The sequence below is a fragment of the Sesamum indicum genome, linkage group LG3, assembly GCF_000512975.1.
Source record: "Sesamum indicum cultivar Zhongzhi No. 13 linkage group LG3, S_indicum_v1.0, whole genome shotgun sequence".
Lineage (NCBI taxonomy): Eukaryota > Viridiplantae > Streptophyta > Magnoliopsida > Lamiales > Pedaliaceae > Sesamum > Sesamum indicum.
In genome coordinates, this window is record NC_026147.1 from 24,564,672 (window position 1) to 24,581,827 (window position 17,156).

At 37.2% G+C, this 17,156-nt stretch overlaps 3 protein-coding genes across 3 annotated transcripts; 1 reads left to right on the forward strand and 2 right to left on the reverse strand.

Moving 5' to 3' along the window:
• Positions 15-8,497, reverse strand: LOC105159513 (phosphoglucan, water dikinase, chloroplastic). The gene is made up of 19 exons (XM_011076598.2): positions 7,919-8,497; positions 7,006-7,633; positions 6,706-6,792; positions 6,494-6,625; positions 5,990-6,115; positions 5,727-5,905; positions 5,053-5,134; positions 4,346-4,513; positions 4,212-4,264; positions 3,418-3,626; positions 3,213-3,331; positions 2,888-2,958; positions 2,665-2,782; positions 2,152-2,238; positions 1,954-2,040; positions 1,769-1,845; positions 1,458-1,623; positions 1,274-1,385; positions 15-1,087 (listed from the first exon to the last, which is right to left on the reverse strand). The coding sequence occupies exons 1-19, from the start codon at positions 8,143-8,145 to the stop codon at positions 186-188; spliced, it is 3,630 nt and encodes a 1,209-aa protein (XP_011074900.1). The 5' UTR covers positions 8,146-8,497; the 3' UTR covers positions 15-185.
• On the forward strand, positions 8,989-12,096 carry LOC105159514 (protein GrpE). The gene is made up of 3 exons (XM_011076599.2): positions 8,989-9,383; positions 10,796-11,284; positions 11,648-12,096. The coding sequence occupies exons 1-3, from the start codon at positions 9,117-9,119 to the stop codon at positions 11,855-11,857; spliced, it is 966 nt and encodes a 321-aa protein (XP_011074901.1). The 5' UTR covers positions 8,989-9,116; the 3' UTR covers positions 11,858-12,096.
• LOC105159612 (RNA-binding protein 42) lies at positions 12,677-17,156 on the reverse strand (the record flags this gene model as incomplete). Its single annotated transcript, XM_011076726.2, has 6 exons — positions 12,677-12,970; positions 13,080-13,165; positions 13,415-13,511; positions 14,948-15,045; positions 16,542-16,719; positions 16,956-17,156. Coding segments are annotated over 6 exons (714 nt in total), but the record flags the coding sequence as incomplete, so codon positions are not given.

The following is a 17,156-nucleotide window of genomic DNA, read 5'->3' on the forward strand; positions in this document are numbered from 1 at the left end:
AGAAAAGAGAATTATTACTGACTTCAAATTAAATTGTTTAAGGAAGTATATATATTCGTTTGATTTGGCCAATGGACACTAATCAGGGAGTGTCCTTATATGAGTACCTATTCTGCTACATGCACCTCTGTTTTCCAACTTGTATTCATGCACCAGCCTTGATTAGTTACAAGTACGGTCCTCCCTTATTCTGGCTGTGGACGTGTCTGCACGATGAAAATGTCGTTGCCAACCAAACAACCTTCTACATCCTGTGGACACCCAAACTTCTGCTCCAGGAAGAAACCAACAGCGCCAAGCCTCTGCCCGAGCTGCTGTCGGAATATGGGATCCACAGTCAAAGGTTTCTTGCTGTAATCTACCGTCAACTGTATAACTTCGCCGTCTGCAGGGCCAACACTGCGTACTACCAATTCCTCGCTGAAATTTGCGAATGCTAAAGTTTGCACTGTCCCATCAAATTTACCACTGGAGAGTCTCCAGGGAGTGCCCCTTGTGCCAGAAGCAAGAGTTTCCCCAAGTCCTGGAGCAATCTCTGCCTCAACCAGATTCTGGTTCTTGTCTGTGGGGCTAAGAGTGTGGAGTACGAAGGATATGTCTGGAGAAAGCATTTCTTGCACAAGAACAGCCATTACGGCCTTATTTTGGGGCACACCAGCAGCTCGGCGGCTTAGAACTGCTCTGCGAGTATACAGGGAAGCCCAAACTCGTGCAATGGCATGTCCAAAGATAATTGGATTAGAAGGGCTGACGTTAGGAATTGATTCATAAAGCCCAGCAGCTGACATTCCAGCCAAGTCCTCCACATTAGCACTAGAACGGACTATTAATCTTGCGTTCTCTGGAAATAATTTTGATAAGCTTTCAATGGTTTCTTTTGGGGGACTCAAGCAAGAAATGAGCTCCTCTAGTTCATTACAAAGCCTATCGAGTTCTCCATCGATTTGAGCCGCTTCTATCCTTTCAATTAGTGACCTGTACGTCTCCATTGATCCATTGCGCTCCAAAGCCAATTCCATAGAACCGAAAGGCAATACTGCTCCATTGGGGACGTTAAATGATGCAGGAACTCCTTGTTCATTGTACACTGTCATTCCAGCATCAGAACCAGGCACTTGAATAAGAATTTCTAATGTTTAGAGATAGTCGCACTCGCAAAGAATCCAGTTAGTGGATCTAGATGCTAAAGCATTGAACAAATAGTTTACTGGAGAGGTCGAGATTTTTCATTTTCAAATTCTAACGATGCCAACTCCAGCACAAGCTACATTACCTTTACTAGAAGCAGCAGCCAAAGAAGCCAGGCAACCGCAAGCTGTAGCCTTTGCACCAGAGCTTTGTAAATCAGCATTTTCAAGCAATATAACATCTCCAGCTGACAAAACCTGCATGACATTCAGAGACAATCGTAAACATTGGAATGCAGAACAAATTATGCACTGATTTCTAATTGATACCTGATTGATGTCAGATGTTTTGCCAGTAAGCGAGGAAGTGGTATTTCCTTCTGAGCTTCCAACCTCCGGTGAACCTGTGGTTGATTGATTTTCCAGTGGAATATTACCATTCGTGCTCTTTGCTGAAGTTGGTATCAAGCTGACACCTGCAGAGGATGCTTCCAACCTGAAAAAGGTTGGTCAAGAAAAGGCATTAAAAAAGATGAAAGAGTGGAAGCTCCATGCTAAACAATTCACTCAAAGAACCAGTGGAACTCTAACTATATATGGTGAGATAGAAGACCAAGGGGACAGAATGTCCAAAATATAACCTCACAAATTTCCCGATCAGCATCTTGATATCTGCAACATTTTCATCATCTTCACAGGTCACAAAAACAACCTTCTCCTGCAGTCCACAGATTCACATTTAAAGTTTAACAATCAGCCCACTTGCCATCTGTCTACTATCTTGGAAAAACAACAGTAAAAGAAAAAGACATGGCATGAGACTTGCTTGGCGAGCCCTAACACCAAGATGAGACAAATGAGGCAGCTCCTGCATAAGTATAACTCCAGCAATGTTTGCTCCAGCAGCTGTTACCTGCCAGACAATCAACAGATACAGAAAATCTTAACTTGACAGTCATGCATTTGAGAATTAAAATGTACCTCAAAGTCCTATATTTAAATAATTAGAACATATAGAGAGAACCTCTTCATCTCCATCAGCTTTGCTCACAACTAGAATAATTGGTCCAGTAACAGATGATGGTACTGACCCAGGAACAATACTCTCTACCTGAAGTCGAGTTGCATAAAGAAATTTTAAATAACCACAAAAAGACTGGCACATAATATATTTTTCTCAAATAGAAGATTTAAAAAAAACCCAGGTTTAACTCCCAAATCAACAATTAATAGGTTGGAACGGGATTTCATTACGGTGATATCACAGATGACTTTTGGCATACGATGAACTAGAAATCTTATATACACCAAATTTTCTCTAAAGCTTTTTCTTACAGTGGATGCCTAATGTAGTGGCAGAATTGATGGGGATTTCGCAACTAGTTTTATGAAGTGCTTCACATGGAACTGAGTCATTTATACGAACATGCTGTAATAATGCAACAGCATGGATGTAATATCAGGTAGATACAAGCACAGACAAATCCCCAGTGAAATTGATATTTTGACGTGTCGTGCGAGTCATGAGATGGGGTACCTCGATGAGAGTTCCAAAAGCATCTCCTGGTACAAGAATATCCCAACCTTGAGATCCAAGAACATTCCTAACAGCCTTCAAATGAAGGGTGCACAGTTTGGAAACCTGAAAAATTACCCTGTATTTCCAATTGATAATTAGATGGCCATAACAATTTCAAATGTAACAAACAAACTTCAAGAAAACAGGTTTACAGAATTTTTAGTAAACTTGGGTATCGTACCCAGAACGAATCTCAGCTTCAGTATATGTCCTCACAGTATTCTCAGGAATCCCCAAAGCTTTTCCCAATATCTGCAAGAATTCAATAATAATCGAGGATCAAATTTATTGTATATAATTCATGATGGTGAATTGTGTCACTCTGTGATGAAAAAATGCAATATTAATTCTGGATTTAGAAATTGCAAAGAATTGGAAAATTAAAAGCAGGAGATAGTTCATATCACATAACCATGCCAGAAAAAACATTAAAATGTGTAGTGATTCTTAGGAAAGAATTACCAACAATGATTGGCATAAAGCATGAGCACCTTAAATTACCTTACCTGAACTTTTTGAGGGAATATATGAAGAAGGGCCTCAGAATATTCTTCAGTCAGTCTCTTAGCTCTATCAAGTGTAGCTTTAAGCCTTAAACCCCATATTCTCTTACCGTTTTCACTGCCTTGTATTAATAATAACAAAGTATCTCAGAGAAAAACGGTGTAATCAGAAACAACCAGCATTATGAATTTACTGAAAAAAAGGTACCTTCAGTTTCCAGAAGACCTCTCTCTTTCCATGCTAGAAGCTCCTTTCCAATAGCTCTGCACTCATCAGGCTTCCAGCCAGATAGGCCCAACTGATGGACACTGATGGCTAGAGCTCCAAGTGGATCATTCCAAGAATTAATATTCTTTTGATCTACATTATCTGCAAGCCAATGAGCTCCTCCAACAGCTTCAAGTGCATTAAGAAACCTATAAAAACGCACCGTCAACTATCCAGTTTAAATTTGTGAAATGACTGCAGGAGCCTGGTAGCTCAATTCCTATTAATGGTCCTACTGAAAAATATCAGCAGACAGATTTCTCATAAGTGAAGAATACAGTAGCCACAGGTACAATATGTGTCATTTGTCAGCAAATTTCCCCTCAACCTAGGAAGGAAAACAAACCCCAGGGCCTAAGGTTGCCATGCAGTACAAAAACATGGAGCTGAAAGTATGTACTATCAACAAAGAGATCATTGAACGCCCACGCTTATTATAGTGACCAGAAAAAACGATAAAGCCTTGAGCCCATGATGACACTATACCCAAATTAGAAACACCCACAACAGCAAACCCTTTTTACATAACACCCACAACAGCAAACCCTTTTTACATGAAGGAAGCTAATAGTTTGTCCATATTTTTGTATCATGTCAAAACTGCATGCAGGCTAAATTATTTGCAGAGACTTTAGTGACCAACCTGCTTATGCCCATAAAAGGTAATAAATCAGTGACCAATACTATTATTATTTAAGAACTAAAAAGTTAAACAAAAATAATGGGTGCATTACCTGCTTAAAAGAACAAATGCATAGTCTTCAAGTCCAATCTCACAAAGACGCCACTGTGATTGCATGGATTCTTTGATTAACATCATGATATTTGATTATTGTGAAAAACAAAAGAAATAAAGAGAAGATTTTACCTTTTGGCGCATTGCTATTGCAGCATCAGGAGCATCATTCCGAAGCCCACTCTCAAGACCCTTGGCAATTTCTTGGCGGAGATTACTCAGAGCTTGTATTGTTTTCATCAACACTCTCATCCATTCACTTTCAGAAATATAATTATGACTGTCCATATTATCCAATGCCTGAAGAGAGACATCAATGGGTAATTTCTCTATTATATGCTTACAATGTTATAAAACTGTTTATGTGTGCTGTTAGCAGAGGGATAATGAAGGAAACAACAAAAACTACAAGAACGATACACAATAATAAGCAAGGGACCTTTATGCAACACAAAAAACACCATTCCGTTCCCACAGATATGTTGGCAACCAATATAAGCGTTCATGACCCTCATGGGCAGTGGAAATAGAAATCTACATAATCCCTTACAATCTTTCATATTATTTTGGATTTCAATACTGTTCCTTGATTCTTCAAGATGTTTTCTGCACCTAGATATACGAATTTATATTGTATCAAATATTGAAAATAAGCATTAGTATTTTTGTGGTCAAATGAAGATACAAACAGTAATCCAAAAATAGTTAATTACATGTTTTAGTGAATAAGTGTAACTGAACCATGATGATAATACAACAATCTTTATTCAATGGACAAATAATTCTCCAATAAGAACACCAATCCATAACTGCAGACTTAGATCTACAGAGAAGTATACCTGTTTTGACTCTATAAACGCAGATAGGGCTGCTGAGGTTTGATCCAGTGAATCTCTAATTGATTCCAGTTGTTCTTCCAGACTTTAATAATGTGGATAATAACCAAAGCATCAGAAAGATGACAAATGATTAACCAGAAATTCTATTCTCCACACAGACAATTTCAAATATGAACTGTATATACATGAGATAGCAAGACAAATTTGAGAAAGTTCCCAACAGTAAAAATGTCGAACTATGCTGAGCTAAAGTTTACCAGTTTCAGAAATGGATTTAAATAAGTAGTATCCTATATCAACATATCACTTAGCCAGTAGAACAGACAACAGAGAACCTGTTAACTAACACAATTATTTCACTGAATTTTAAAACATAAACTTGAAAATCCTCTCTGCAACTCTTGGGAAATAAAGAACCAAAAAAGGAACTAGTACCAAAGAAAAACACACATTGCATCATTACTGAAAGAAAAACTAGTCTGTAATGGTATGAAAACATTATAGGAAACCTAAGTGCAAATTGATCAGCAGGCAACAAAAGGATCTCAGGGGATCAGCATAGTTTGATTATAGCATTTGTTTAACTAAAGAAAAGAAAGAAATGAACAAAAGTTAATCATCAGGAAACACTTAATAATTCCAAAAGGAAAAGCATAAAGTGGAGAGTATGTTACCTTCCAGCATTGAAGAAATCTTTGAGTTCTCGATGGAATATCTTGAATTGCTCAACAAAAGCTTCACTGTATTCTCCAGGTTTCTTCGTAATTCTGGCAAGCATTGCTTCTGTGGCAACTAAATCTTCAGGACCAGCATTTCGATGAAGCTTGTTTTGTATAGTATGCTTAATTTCTTGCTGGAATGTTATTATTACTATGTAAACAACTCAAATTTTTTAACTAAAAAATAAAAAATTAAAAGAGTTTTCTTGATGAATAACCTTAAGGTCGTGAGGGATATCATTCCTATGAGCAATATCTCGAATTCTTGTTAATGGGACAGATGCTGTGAACTCTGCCTTAAAAGATGGTAAGCAAGGATGAATTTTGCGGATAACAAGTATTTCCTGCATATAATAGAATACTTGTGAGGAATATCACTGCTGGACCAGTTGTGCAAGTAGGCTGTAATACCTTACCCGAATATGAAGTTAAAGTACACAATTCACAGATAGAAGACAGTGACAATGAGAAATAGCAAAAATTTAAGCGCAACAACCACAAAAAGGGAGGAAATTAAATAGATGCAATAGATAGACAGTAAAGTTTGTGCAATTTTGACAATAACGTAAGAAAAATAAGAAATGATATTTAGGCCAAATTGTAGGATTTGATTTTTTCCCCCCGGATTCTTCACAAACATCTGATAATCATAATATGGTGATTCCAAGTTGCTCCAAAATCAAGTTTAAGTCAATTGTTTCAGAAAACTAGCAGAAGGTGACCTGAAGTGAAGTGTCTTTTCTGCTGGAAATTCTTTCAAGTTCGCGAAATATAAGCCTGGAAATCTCTGCATGCCTGTTTGGCCGATGATGGCCTCCATCTTCAAAGCAAGGAATTTGACCTGTGTTTATCCACTACATAAAACAATATCATATGATGAGGACACGGACTAATTTGCCCACAGAAGCAAACTAAAAAGAGTATATCATATAACCTTCAAATATATTGCTGAATATGTAAGCGCTTCCAAGCGCTTTGCATTCTCAATGTTTTCAACCACAAGCTCTCGAACAACTTCAAGCTTCACAAAACAGAAATGAAGGAAAGCATAGATGTTAGTATAAATATTTTGGCTCTGCCAAAAACTGTTAATCATATTAATCTTAATTTTAATTTTTGGATCTTGCAAAAACAACATGAACTACATAGAAATTGCATATTGGCGGGGTAAACATAAAAAATGTAAAAGTTCATGCCATTGCAAGTTTGTAGAAGGAGCAAAAATCATCAATACCTTCCGCCACCAGTTCCTAGCACTACGATCACCTTCCACTAATTTCAAAGCAATCCCTTCGAGACCTGAAGTATCCCAGTTTCTGTTCTTTTCTGCATCGAAATGATCCTTTGAACGAACAAATGCAACATCCTTCCCTTGCCATTGCTCCACAAAGGCACTTGAGGTAACAGCCTCTTCTATAGAGGCGGTAACAACATTCCCATTTTTAATTTGTTCTGCCTCCACTCCCTCAGCATCTTTCCCATCCCAAGGCAGTACTTCTACCTGTTCATTAGTTTTGTTCCACCTACAAACAATATTAAAGTTTCCATTCCCTGAGAACTTTAAAATGCGGTTATCACCGCTTTCCCATACTAACTTCCCCTTATCCTTGCTTACTATCACAAACTTATACTCAACGGGCTCTTCATTGCTATTCAATTCCAGATCACATACCCATCCATTTTCTGTCCAATCCATCATCACTTTATTCTTCCATGAGCCTAACTCTATAGCTGACCCCAAAATAGCAACATGTTCCCCAAATTCGACTTGGTGATCTAGCCTAACCTTCAGCTTCACCTTGTCAGCACCTGACGTTTTAGACTGCCTTTTCTTTTTCTTGTCCTTCTTCATTTCTTCTTCCCTGAAACCATAAAATATCAAAATAACAAACATGTCAGTCATCTCTTCATATGACATGTGATCATAGAGCTTACTTTTGCCAGCAAAATTCAATCTTTACAAATAAATTACCACTCCCAGGAACTGATATATTCCGGTTTTCAGTTTTCCCAGGAGGCTGTTCCGCTCTCCTTGACCCTTTTCATTCCTTTTTCTTTTCCTACATATTCACAAGATTCCATATATTCTGCTAAAAGCCCAAACTCACCCCCAACATTCAAAATGACAAGAAAATACAAATCTTTACCTGGTTTCGACCGAAGAAACAGCAGAGACCGTCATTTTAACAGAATCCCTTCTGATGGGTCCAATGGAAAAGAATCCAAGATGTTTCCCATGCGAAAGGGGAATTGAAACCTTTCGGTGAAGAAATTTAGATGGGATATTGTTATGGGGGCATCTAGAATTACTTGATGAAGCAATAGCATTGGAACTGGAAGCAAAATTGCAGCGCAATATACAAGGATAGTCCATGGCAATGAATGAACTACAGGAAGTTCAAGATTTCCTGATCTTTTTAGCTTTAAAACGTAAAGAAATTCACTCTATTACGTATATATAAACTGTGAGCTGATGAGAGATTGAAAATGGAAATCTTGAATGAATTGGGCAGTGGAGATATTTGTGGATGGACATGAACACGTGGGAAAGATTTTTGTTGCTAGTTTTATTTATTTACCACTGTATATATTACTATTATTAGTGAATCATATAATGTAACTCCATTGTAGATTCCTAAGACAGATCTTGACACTGAAACTTGGGAACCTGGAAAAGTATTGTCTTTGATTAAAATTCAAGAATTCTCGAGGGAAAGGGGTGTGCACGAGATTCACGAAATTTTATGTGCATAAGATAACTTTCGTTTTTGTCTTCCTTCTAATGTGGATAATTGTCATTTTAACAGTCGCATGATATTTTCATTTTCCCTGACCTTTACTCCTAACAATATTGTAAGATTATGGGCCTTTTGTTTAATGGGGGTATTGATGGTTTTTCCCCTTTCTTTTGGGTTGATATGGAATTACTCATTTGCATAAAGAAAGTGGTTAAATATTTAATATTGATAATTAATATATTAATTATTATTAATTAAAAATTGTAATGTAACGATAATCGAGATCATAAAAAAATTTATACTTAAAAATAAATAGAATAACACTTCTGCTACCTTTCCAGATTCCTTCTTTGTTTTCTTTTTTTGGTTTCTCTAATGTCCTAAAATGAAAACGGAAAGGTCAATAGTGGTTTTGAGTAAAATAAGATTGAAGGTAGTAATAACAAACATAATTATTTATTTAATAAGATTAAAGACAATATAGTAATCCTTCACAAACCGGCTTTTCTAGTTCCTTCTATAACAAAACACCATTTTTCCCCTACTGCTTTGAGGATTTCTCTTTTAATTCTTTCGTCTTCCTTCCGTCCAGCTAGGAATCACAAGGATGGCAGCTTCAGCTTCTCTCTCTCTCTACACTCCCCACAACTTCTCTCGTACTTCTTCAAGACCCGCAAACCATTTGTGTCTGCAACGACCCACTATTCAAAAATTTAATATTTCCATTTCAAGAACAGTTTTTTCCGCATATCCTGTTTTCAATTCATACAGGAAAAATGGGAATCCAAGAATTATCACCGATGGGTTCAGGAATCAAAGGCGTTCTTTTTTTAGACCTTCCGTCTCAGCCCAGGAGGAAAACCAACCCGCCCCGGTATTAATCTCTCTCTCTCTCTCTGCACACACACACACACACCAGACATTGAAATGTTCATGGGTTCAATAAATAAATTTGCTATAGTTGATTGTATCTTCTTTTTAATTGAAGCAGATTGCTAATGTCATAAAAAACAGAGAGATGGGGGCATAGGCATAGCCGTTAGCAACTCCTACATAAATTGCATTGCTTTTATTTTCTAATTGTTTATCTAGTTATCTCAGAGAAAAAGCTTGACATTTTAATTTGTTGATAAATTGTGGACTGTGTTTTCTAGCCGTGAACTCCCAAACTCCCACCCCCCATCTTTTTGGACATTCTGGAATCTTGTTGAATTTGGAACATCTATAGCTATCTTTTAACATTGAATCGAAGTTTAAAGCTGGAGCTTGACAAACAGGTTGAAGTTTAAATGGTTAGAGATATTAGGGTGCTGTTTCTAAAATATAAAAACTAATCTTTTTGTTATAGTATCAGCATGATCTTTTTCCTTGTGTCGTAATGTACAGAAGCTTTCTATTGCAAGTAAAGATATTTTGTGTGTAAAAAATCATGGTTTCATAATTCCTACGCTTGTCTTAAGTTAAAGATAGTTCATTCCAAAATAGTTTGTATAAAATCACTCTGGGTTAATTCTCAAAGGTTGCATTTGAATTGGAGGATTTGAAATTATGGATTTTCAAATCCTTAATAAGAAATCCTTTGAATGTATTTGGATAATTCTGAACTTCAAGGATTTGAAATACTTCAATTCTAATTTTGGACTATGTTTTGTTGAATATTGATGGATTTCAAATTCTTTTTAAATGGAATCATTTGAAACCCTTTCTCCAAATTCTTCCCTCAAATTCAAATTCATCAATCCAAATGCACCGAAAGATAAATAAACTTATGATATAATGTCTCAGCCAGTAGAGGTGCAATATTTTGGTGAAAAATATGAGAGTTGCTATGAATACATATGATTTCTGTGTCAAGAAATGGAACTTCATAAGGGAAGGGGAAGTTGGGGATAAAACCAAGTTTCTGGTAATCAAAGGTGAACGGATTTGGATTGTCATAACATGAATATGAGTACGGAATTTGCTAACCATTGCTCCCGAGTAAACAAATAAGTACAGGGATATGGTTGGCAATTGGACAAGATGGTTATGCAAAAGTAACAAAGGAGCGACAGTTCAGTTTTACATCTTCCATGTTTAACTTGACATCTTTGTAGAAAATTCCGACATTTGTCCTAGCTCAAATTATCTTGTTTTATGAAATTGTACTTGCAATTTGCGCCAACTACACAATCAGAGTGCCAAATCTATTTGTTGAATCAAAATTTCACATGGAACTAGATGTGAACAATTTTAGACTTTGAACTTTTCCTTTTCTACTGTGATGATATCCAAATGAACTTGCAGACAAACAATTCAGATGAGTTCCAAGCGCCAGAAGGCGCAGCAGATCCTGCTCGCCTGAAGTTGATCATGCAGGCATATAAGGAAGCTGTTTTAGATGGAGACAGAAAGGCTATATATGAACTTGAAGATATGATATTCATGATGGAGAAAGAGAAAAATGAGCTGGCCCAGAAAGTTGCAGCTATGTCTGCAGAAATATCTTCTGGAAAGGAAAAATTAGTTCGCTTGCAGGCTGATTTTGATAATTACAGAAAAAGATCGGAAAAAGAAAGATTAACAGTAAGGAGTGATGCCCAAGGAGAAGTGATTGAAAGTCTCTTGCCGATGGTCGACAGTTTTGAGAGAGCCAAGCAACAGATCAAACTAGAAACCGAGATGGAAAAGAAGATTGATACAAGTTACCAAGGTATATACAAGCAGTTTGTGGAAATTATGCGGAGCTTGCGTGTGGCCGCTGTCCCCACAGTTGGGAAGCCATTTGATCCTAAGGTAAGAATTGTCACAACTTAGCTTGAATTTTTCTGTGTGGATGCTTACTTCTATGTTCTTATTTCCAATAATAACAATTACTCATCTCTTAACTTTTTGTTCCACCACCCATCTCTGGACCTTTAGATGTCAAGTTAAACATAATTTTAGATGCAAGAACAGCAATACTTTTACATCATATGGGTTTTTGGTGTTGGTCTACAGTGGATGTAAACTGTGGGGTTGGATTTTGAATCAGTCCACTGACCTTTGATTGGGTAATAAGCTACACTGATAATGGTCTACCTGCTTTTAGATAAGGGTGACGGTATCATGCATCAGTTTCTGCTTCTTTACAATTGTGATTTCAACTGTTGAATGCAGATGCATGAAGCTATTGCTCGTGAGGAGTCGTATGAGTTCAAGGAGGGAATCGTAATCCAAGAATTTCGCCGGGGGTTTTATCTTGGAGATCGCTTATTAAGACCTGCGATGGTTAAGGTCTCATCTGGACCTGGTAAAAAGAAACCTGCTTCGGTGCCAGACCAATCATGTGAGGAGCCAGCTTCAGTTGCTGGAGTCGATAATCGATAGTCTTACTGCAGATCATCATTGGGAATTAACCATTCAAAAGCAATATTTTATGTTATTCAAAAGAAATTTCTTGCTCAAGTTACTATCGTGGAATAGTTTGCTCCCTCATTAGTCTCTTCAAGCACGCTTGCACACTGCTTCCTTTTTATTTTGTTTGCAAGTTCCGAAGAGGAAAACGGAGGGCACTTTAGTAAGATTCTCTTGTATTCTGTAACCACAAAGGAAAAAGCATTGAAGTACCTTTTGTCTTATAATCCTAGCCGTTAAAGGTCACGTATATATAATAAATAATTTTTTAAATTTTAAAATATATTATAAATAAGAATAAAATGTACAAATTAATGTATTATATTTTTTTAAGAAAAAAAATTATAAAAAAATTAATTTATTAGTTAATGTATAATTTAAAAAGTTGAATAAATTAGTTCTTTTATTAGTTGATAGATATTTTTAATTTTACAAAAAATTGATGCAGTAGTGTTATCAACTATCAAGTGTGTGTTATGAACTATCAAGTGTGAGTATAGAAGTCTTTTTCTTTTTATATTAATATAAATTAATATAAGGCAATGTTAAGATATGCTAGTGATTTACTTGCCAAGCCAAAGGAATAAATGGTCCATCAAAAAATGAGACTTTCTGGCAATGAATGTATCATGTTGCCCGTTAACAAATAAAACATCCGTGTAGGATCTGTTTACTTTCCCTCTCAGTAGGTCGACATTGCGTATCACTTAGGGGCCTGTTTTTGCGCTTTCACACCAGCTAAAAACAAAAGAACTATGCGCCGAAGGACACAGTCACAGCAATCTAGAAGTCTTGAAGTCAAGTGAACGAATGTGCCATTAATTGGGCAAAAGGGAACATCATTTGATCATGTTTTTACACTTCATCACTCGGATACACCAATGTACTTGCCTCATGAGGGAAAACAATTCCAATAAGTCATAAATGTACTGATGGTAGGATTGATGAAAAGTAGAGGAGTTTCTTTGTCTACATAGGAAAACCAGGCTAAGTTTTTGAACGGCGTGTGTCCTTCACACATTACCTAAGCACTCATTTGTGCAATACACTTTTCTTCGGCAGCTTTGTCTTCTTCTGAGACTGGTTCTGCAACAGAAGGAAAAAACCAAAAGAATAGAAACATCAAACACTTTGACCAGGGCATAGCCCAGCCAATAAATTATCCCCAATCGCAGCAGGAGTGTGAGACTCTCACCTTTTGTCTTTCCAGGGCTTCGGCATCAGTCCTCTCAGTCCAGGTGCTCTTGCGAAGTTTAATTGGTCGGTTCCCGACATATTTCCCTGAAGCAAGAATATTTTTCAAGAAGCTTTCAAAGATTAAATAAGTACCAAGGGCCACACTATCCATCCTTGGCCAACTGGTAAAGGGGGTCCAGGAGAATGGAAAACCATGGCCCTTCAGAGCTCCAGACAATCAGGTTTGGAGACTAGACCAGAGGAGGCCCGCCTATCTATGTTCTAGAGCAGAGAGGGAATGAAAAAGAAAACAATTAAGTTTGGATAAAACCCACATGAGAAAATAGAAATTACCATTCATTTCTTTTAAAGCTGCCACAAGGTCAGTCGGGTTGGAAAAACTGACAAACCCATACCCCTTGGTTTTACCAGTACGCTTATCTCTAACCACCTATCCAAGATAAGCCACCATCAGTTGTATTTTTATAATTATATGACGAGGCACTATAAATGCAGACATCAGAGAAGAATGAGAGCACAACCACCAGGGGAGATACTAGACACAAAAGTAGGCAAATTCACATCCCAGAGATATAATAATTAAAATGCTGAAATAAGTACCTCAAGAAGACAGGTAACAGTACACAACTCACATTCTTCATCAGATATGCACTGATACGACCTTCAAAAGCAAAATATTAACAGATAGGCTTTGCTTTGTACAATGTGTTCACAAGACAACACTCAAGCAAGACAGAACCTATGAACTAGTTGGCTCCTTTTCCTTTTCTCTCTTAGAAGTTCTAAAAATTTCCCTTGAAGATCATAAATTGCAGTTGCAATTGCTACAGTTAAGCAAGAATAATGCAAAGAGATAATTCATGAATGTAAAGCACAAAAGAAAAATACATAACCAGATCTTACATATAAAGTCTATGCACAACAAGACCAAGGAAACAAATGGAAGCAAAACTCATTCAACTTCCATTTTACTAGTTCTACTTCTCATCAGTCAAAATCATAGAGAGCAAATATCTAGTCCCCATCACTATCCAATTATATATTTCCCCCTCTTTTCCATATAAATATTAAAACTTTTCAGAGACTGCAGAAATATTTATATACATTTTCATATCTAATAATTCAGTGTCATATGTTTTTTACATAGCATGGAAAACCTATATCCATATATATCACCAATGTGCCCTGGATCCAACAACAAACACCCTACAAAGGCACAAAATGAGGGGCCTCAACTCACTAAAGTCGACACATATATGTCACAAGAGGTCCAATACAAATTACGATGAAAAATAATTAGCTAATACTTTACCAAAATGATCTAGTATTAGGTCTACATGATATTTAACAGATCGAGTTTACAGAAGAAAAAGAAAAAATTAACACCATCCTTTATAATTGGATAATAAACACAGCGCAACGAAAGCCCAACAATTTAGAGTAGAAAACTGCTGATAAATTTCCTCAACTAAAATACGAAGAATATTCCTAGACCTAACTGTAAGCTTACTATACCTTTCTACAATTTAGTGCTATTTGCCATCAACAATTGATCGGTAAATTTCATTCATATACTCAATGAGAAATGTACAGTTAATATGGCACAAACTTGAGATACTGTACACATCCAATTATCTACAGTAGTCATTCATGCATTGTCAAAATCACAACACGGGTTAAAACAACGAGGATTCTACCTTAACGAATACGAGTCAATTGAGGGCTCCATGCACTTCATATTAACATCTGAAGAGGACATGCAAATGCTCATGTATACCACTCAAAATATATTAAAATAATACAAGAGCAAGAGCCAATTACAACATGCACAAGAAAGAGCTATAAGTGAGTCTGCAGAGAACATACTCTGGCCATATTAAATGAAGGAAATCTTGAAAAAGCTTTGGATAAAACGTCATCATTCACCTCATTTCCAAGATCACCACAAAATAGACGATAGTCATCTGCAAGATGTCAAGATATCAACAAGTAAAAATTGCTTGTGGCAACTTTAACTGCTGAAAAGGACAACATGAAAATAACCAAAAGGTGGACGAAAACGAAGTTGAAAAAATAATTGTGCTAAGGAATAAAATAAAAAATGCAATTAGACTAGGATAGTTGCAGACTGGGTGTGGATTCTGGAACCTATTCTGATACACTTCACTGCATACCAGTTCCAATAGCCAAGTGGGCCAATACCACGCAAGTCAACTAAAAAAATTGAATGAACTACCAATTATTACTCATTATAGTAAAAGTAACTCAAGCACTAGCCCTAGTTTCCAAGCAAGTTGAATCTCACAGAGCAAAGTATGTTGCATTTGCAGACATACTTGGATGATTTTCACACCTTAGTCTCACATTAGCACTCATGGCACTTGGAATCCAGTATGGTTATTGATGCAATATGCATGTTAGAATCACCCAGGTTCCAAATTATAAGATGCATTCACTCAGTTGGTGTTCATACTGTGAGTTGACGACATAATGAAGGGAGGGCATGCAGAACCAAACCCGGATATCTGTTCAGTACACAATGAAACATATCTATCGCTGCATAATTATTCATCATCATAGGGTCTTAACGTAAACTACAAGACTAGGAATGTATGGTTAATTTTTCAGGAAAGAGATGACCTTGTATGAATCTCTCATTCCAGCAAATTTTCTAATGTCTAGACAGAATTTAACCCAAACATAACAAGGGAGGTAAAACTGGCCCACTTCCCTTACCCGGCCTACCAGTCCGACCCAGTTCCACCTCTTTAAATATGAAGCCTCTCTCTCTCAGTCAAAACCCTAACCCTAATACCCGACGCCTCAATTTTCTATCTTCTCTCTCCTTTTGTCTCTGGTCTTGGTTTCTCCTTTCCCGTTTCTCCTTTCACCGCCCTTTTTTCTCGATCATCCCCTCTGGCTATTAATGGCTACTCCCTACAAAATATCCTGTTCCATTCTGATTCGAACATAACCTGAAATCATATACTCTAATATCTCCTTCTCCGTGCTTCCATTTAAAAGTTCTTAGTGAACTAACCTTTGTGGTTGATAAATGATAAGTGATCCTGAGTGGATCTGTGCCTGAGTGGCTCTAGGTTATACGGTGCTTTTGTGGCCCGGTGCTTTAAGCAACCGTGAGTTGGGTTGCAGGCTTTTGTGGCGTTTGGGTTTGCAGTCTTCGGACCTGGCATTCTGAGCTTAAGATTTTACCAAAGACTCCTTTAACTGCTACATTATTTACTGTATAGATCTGTTTGTATTTGTATAAATCTGTAATTATTTTTATTCTTGTATTGATGAATAATTGTATAAGGGTTTCAAACCCATTTATCTTTTGTAATAGTTTGATCAGAGTTGATTCCTGGGCTTTACTACCGGTGGTTGATACCCAACAGAATAATAATTAATAGACTCAAGCTTGCTTAACATACAAACAGTGCGAACAATAAACTCATACTCTCAGGCCATTCTGCAAGGGTGGGATCCTCCCAAGTCTGCCCTGCAGCTTTCCGAGGAATTGCCTTCTTCTTAGTCTCTGCTTTGTGCTCAATATCGCTGCTTGCAAGTGCAGCTTTTACACTTTCAATAGCTTCTGGTGTTATTGTTTGCGCATCCCTCTGGAACAACTGTTGGGCCTGTCTAAATTAACACCCAGTATTAGATAGAAACATAACCGAATCAACAGGGACAAAATTGCATCAATAATCACATAATGCTTGGTAGCAACTGTCAAGATAATTAAAGGTTTACAGCAGAAATCATCTAGCACCACTTTAAATACATTCGCAATCAACCCTAGCAGCAATTTAACTATCTAAACTATAAGGCATATAATTTATACATTAAAAAATAATAGAATTGATATACACGCCTGTTGATATTGCGGCAAAGTGTACACGGTGGGAGGAGCGGGATAAACGGGTAGAGGAACAGCCGGAACGGTAGGAGGAGGGGCGGCGCCGATGTAAGGAACGGGAGGTGGAGGAGGCGTTTGTTGAAGGTGAAACGGGGTCGGAAAATAGGAGGTGGTGGCGGGCGGATACGTGTACTGAGAGGATGACGAAGCGGCGGC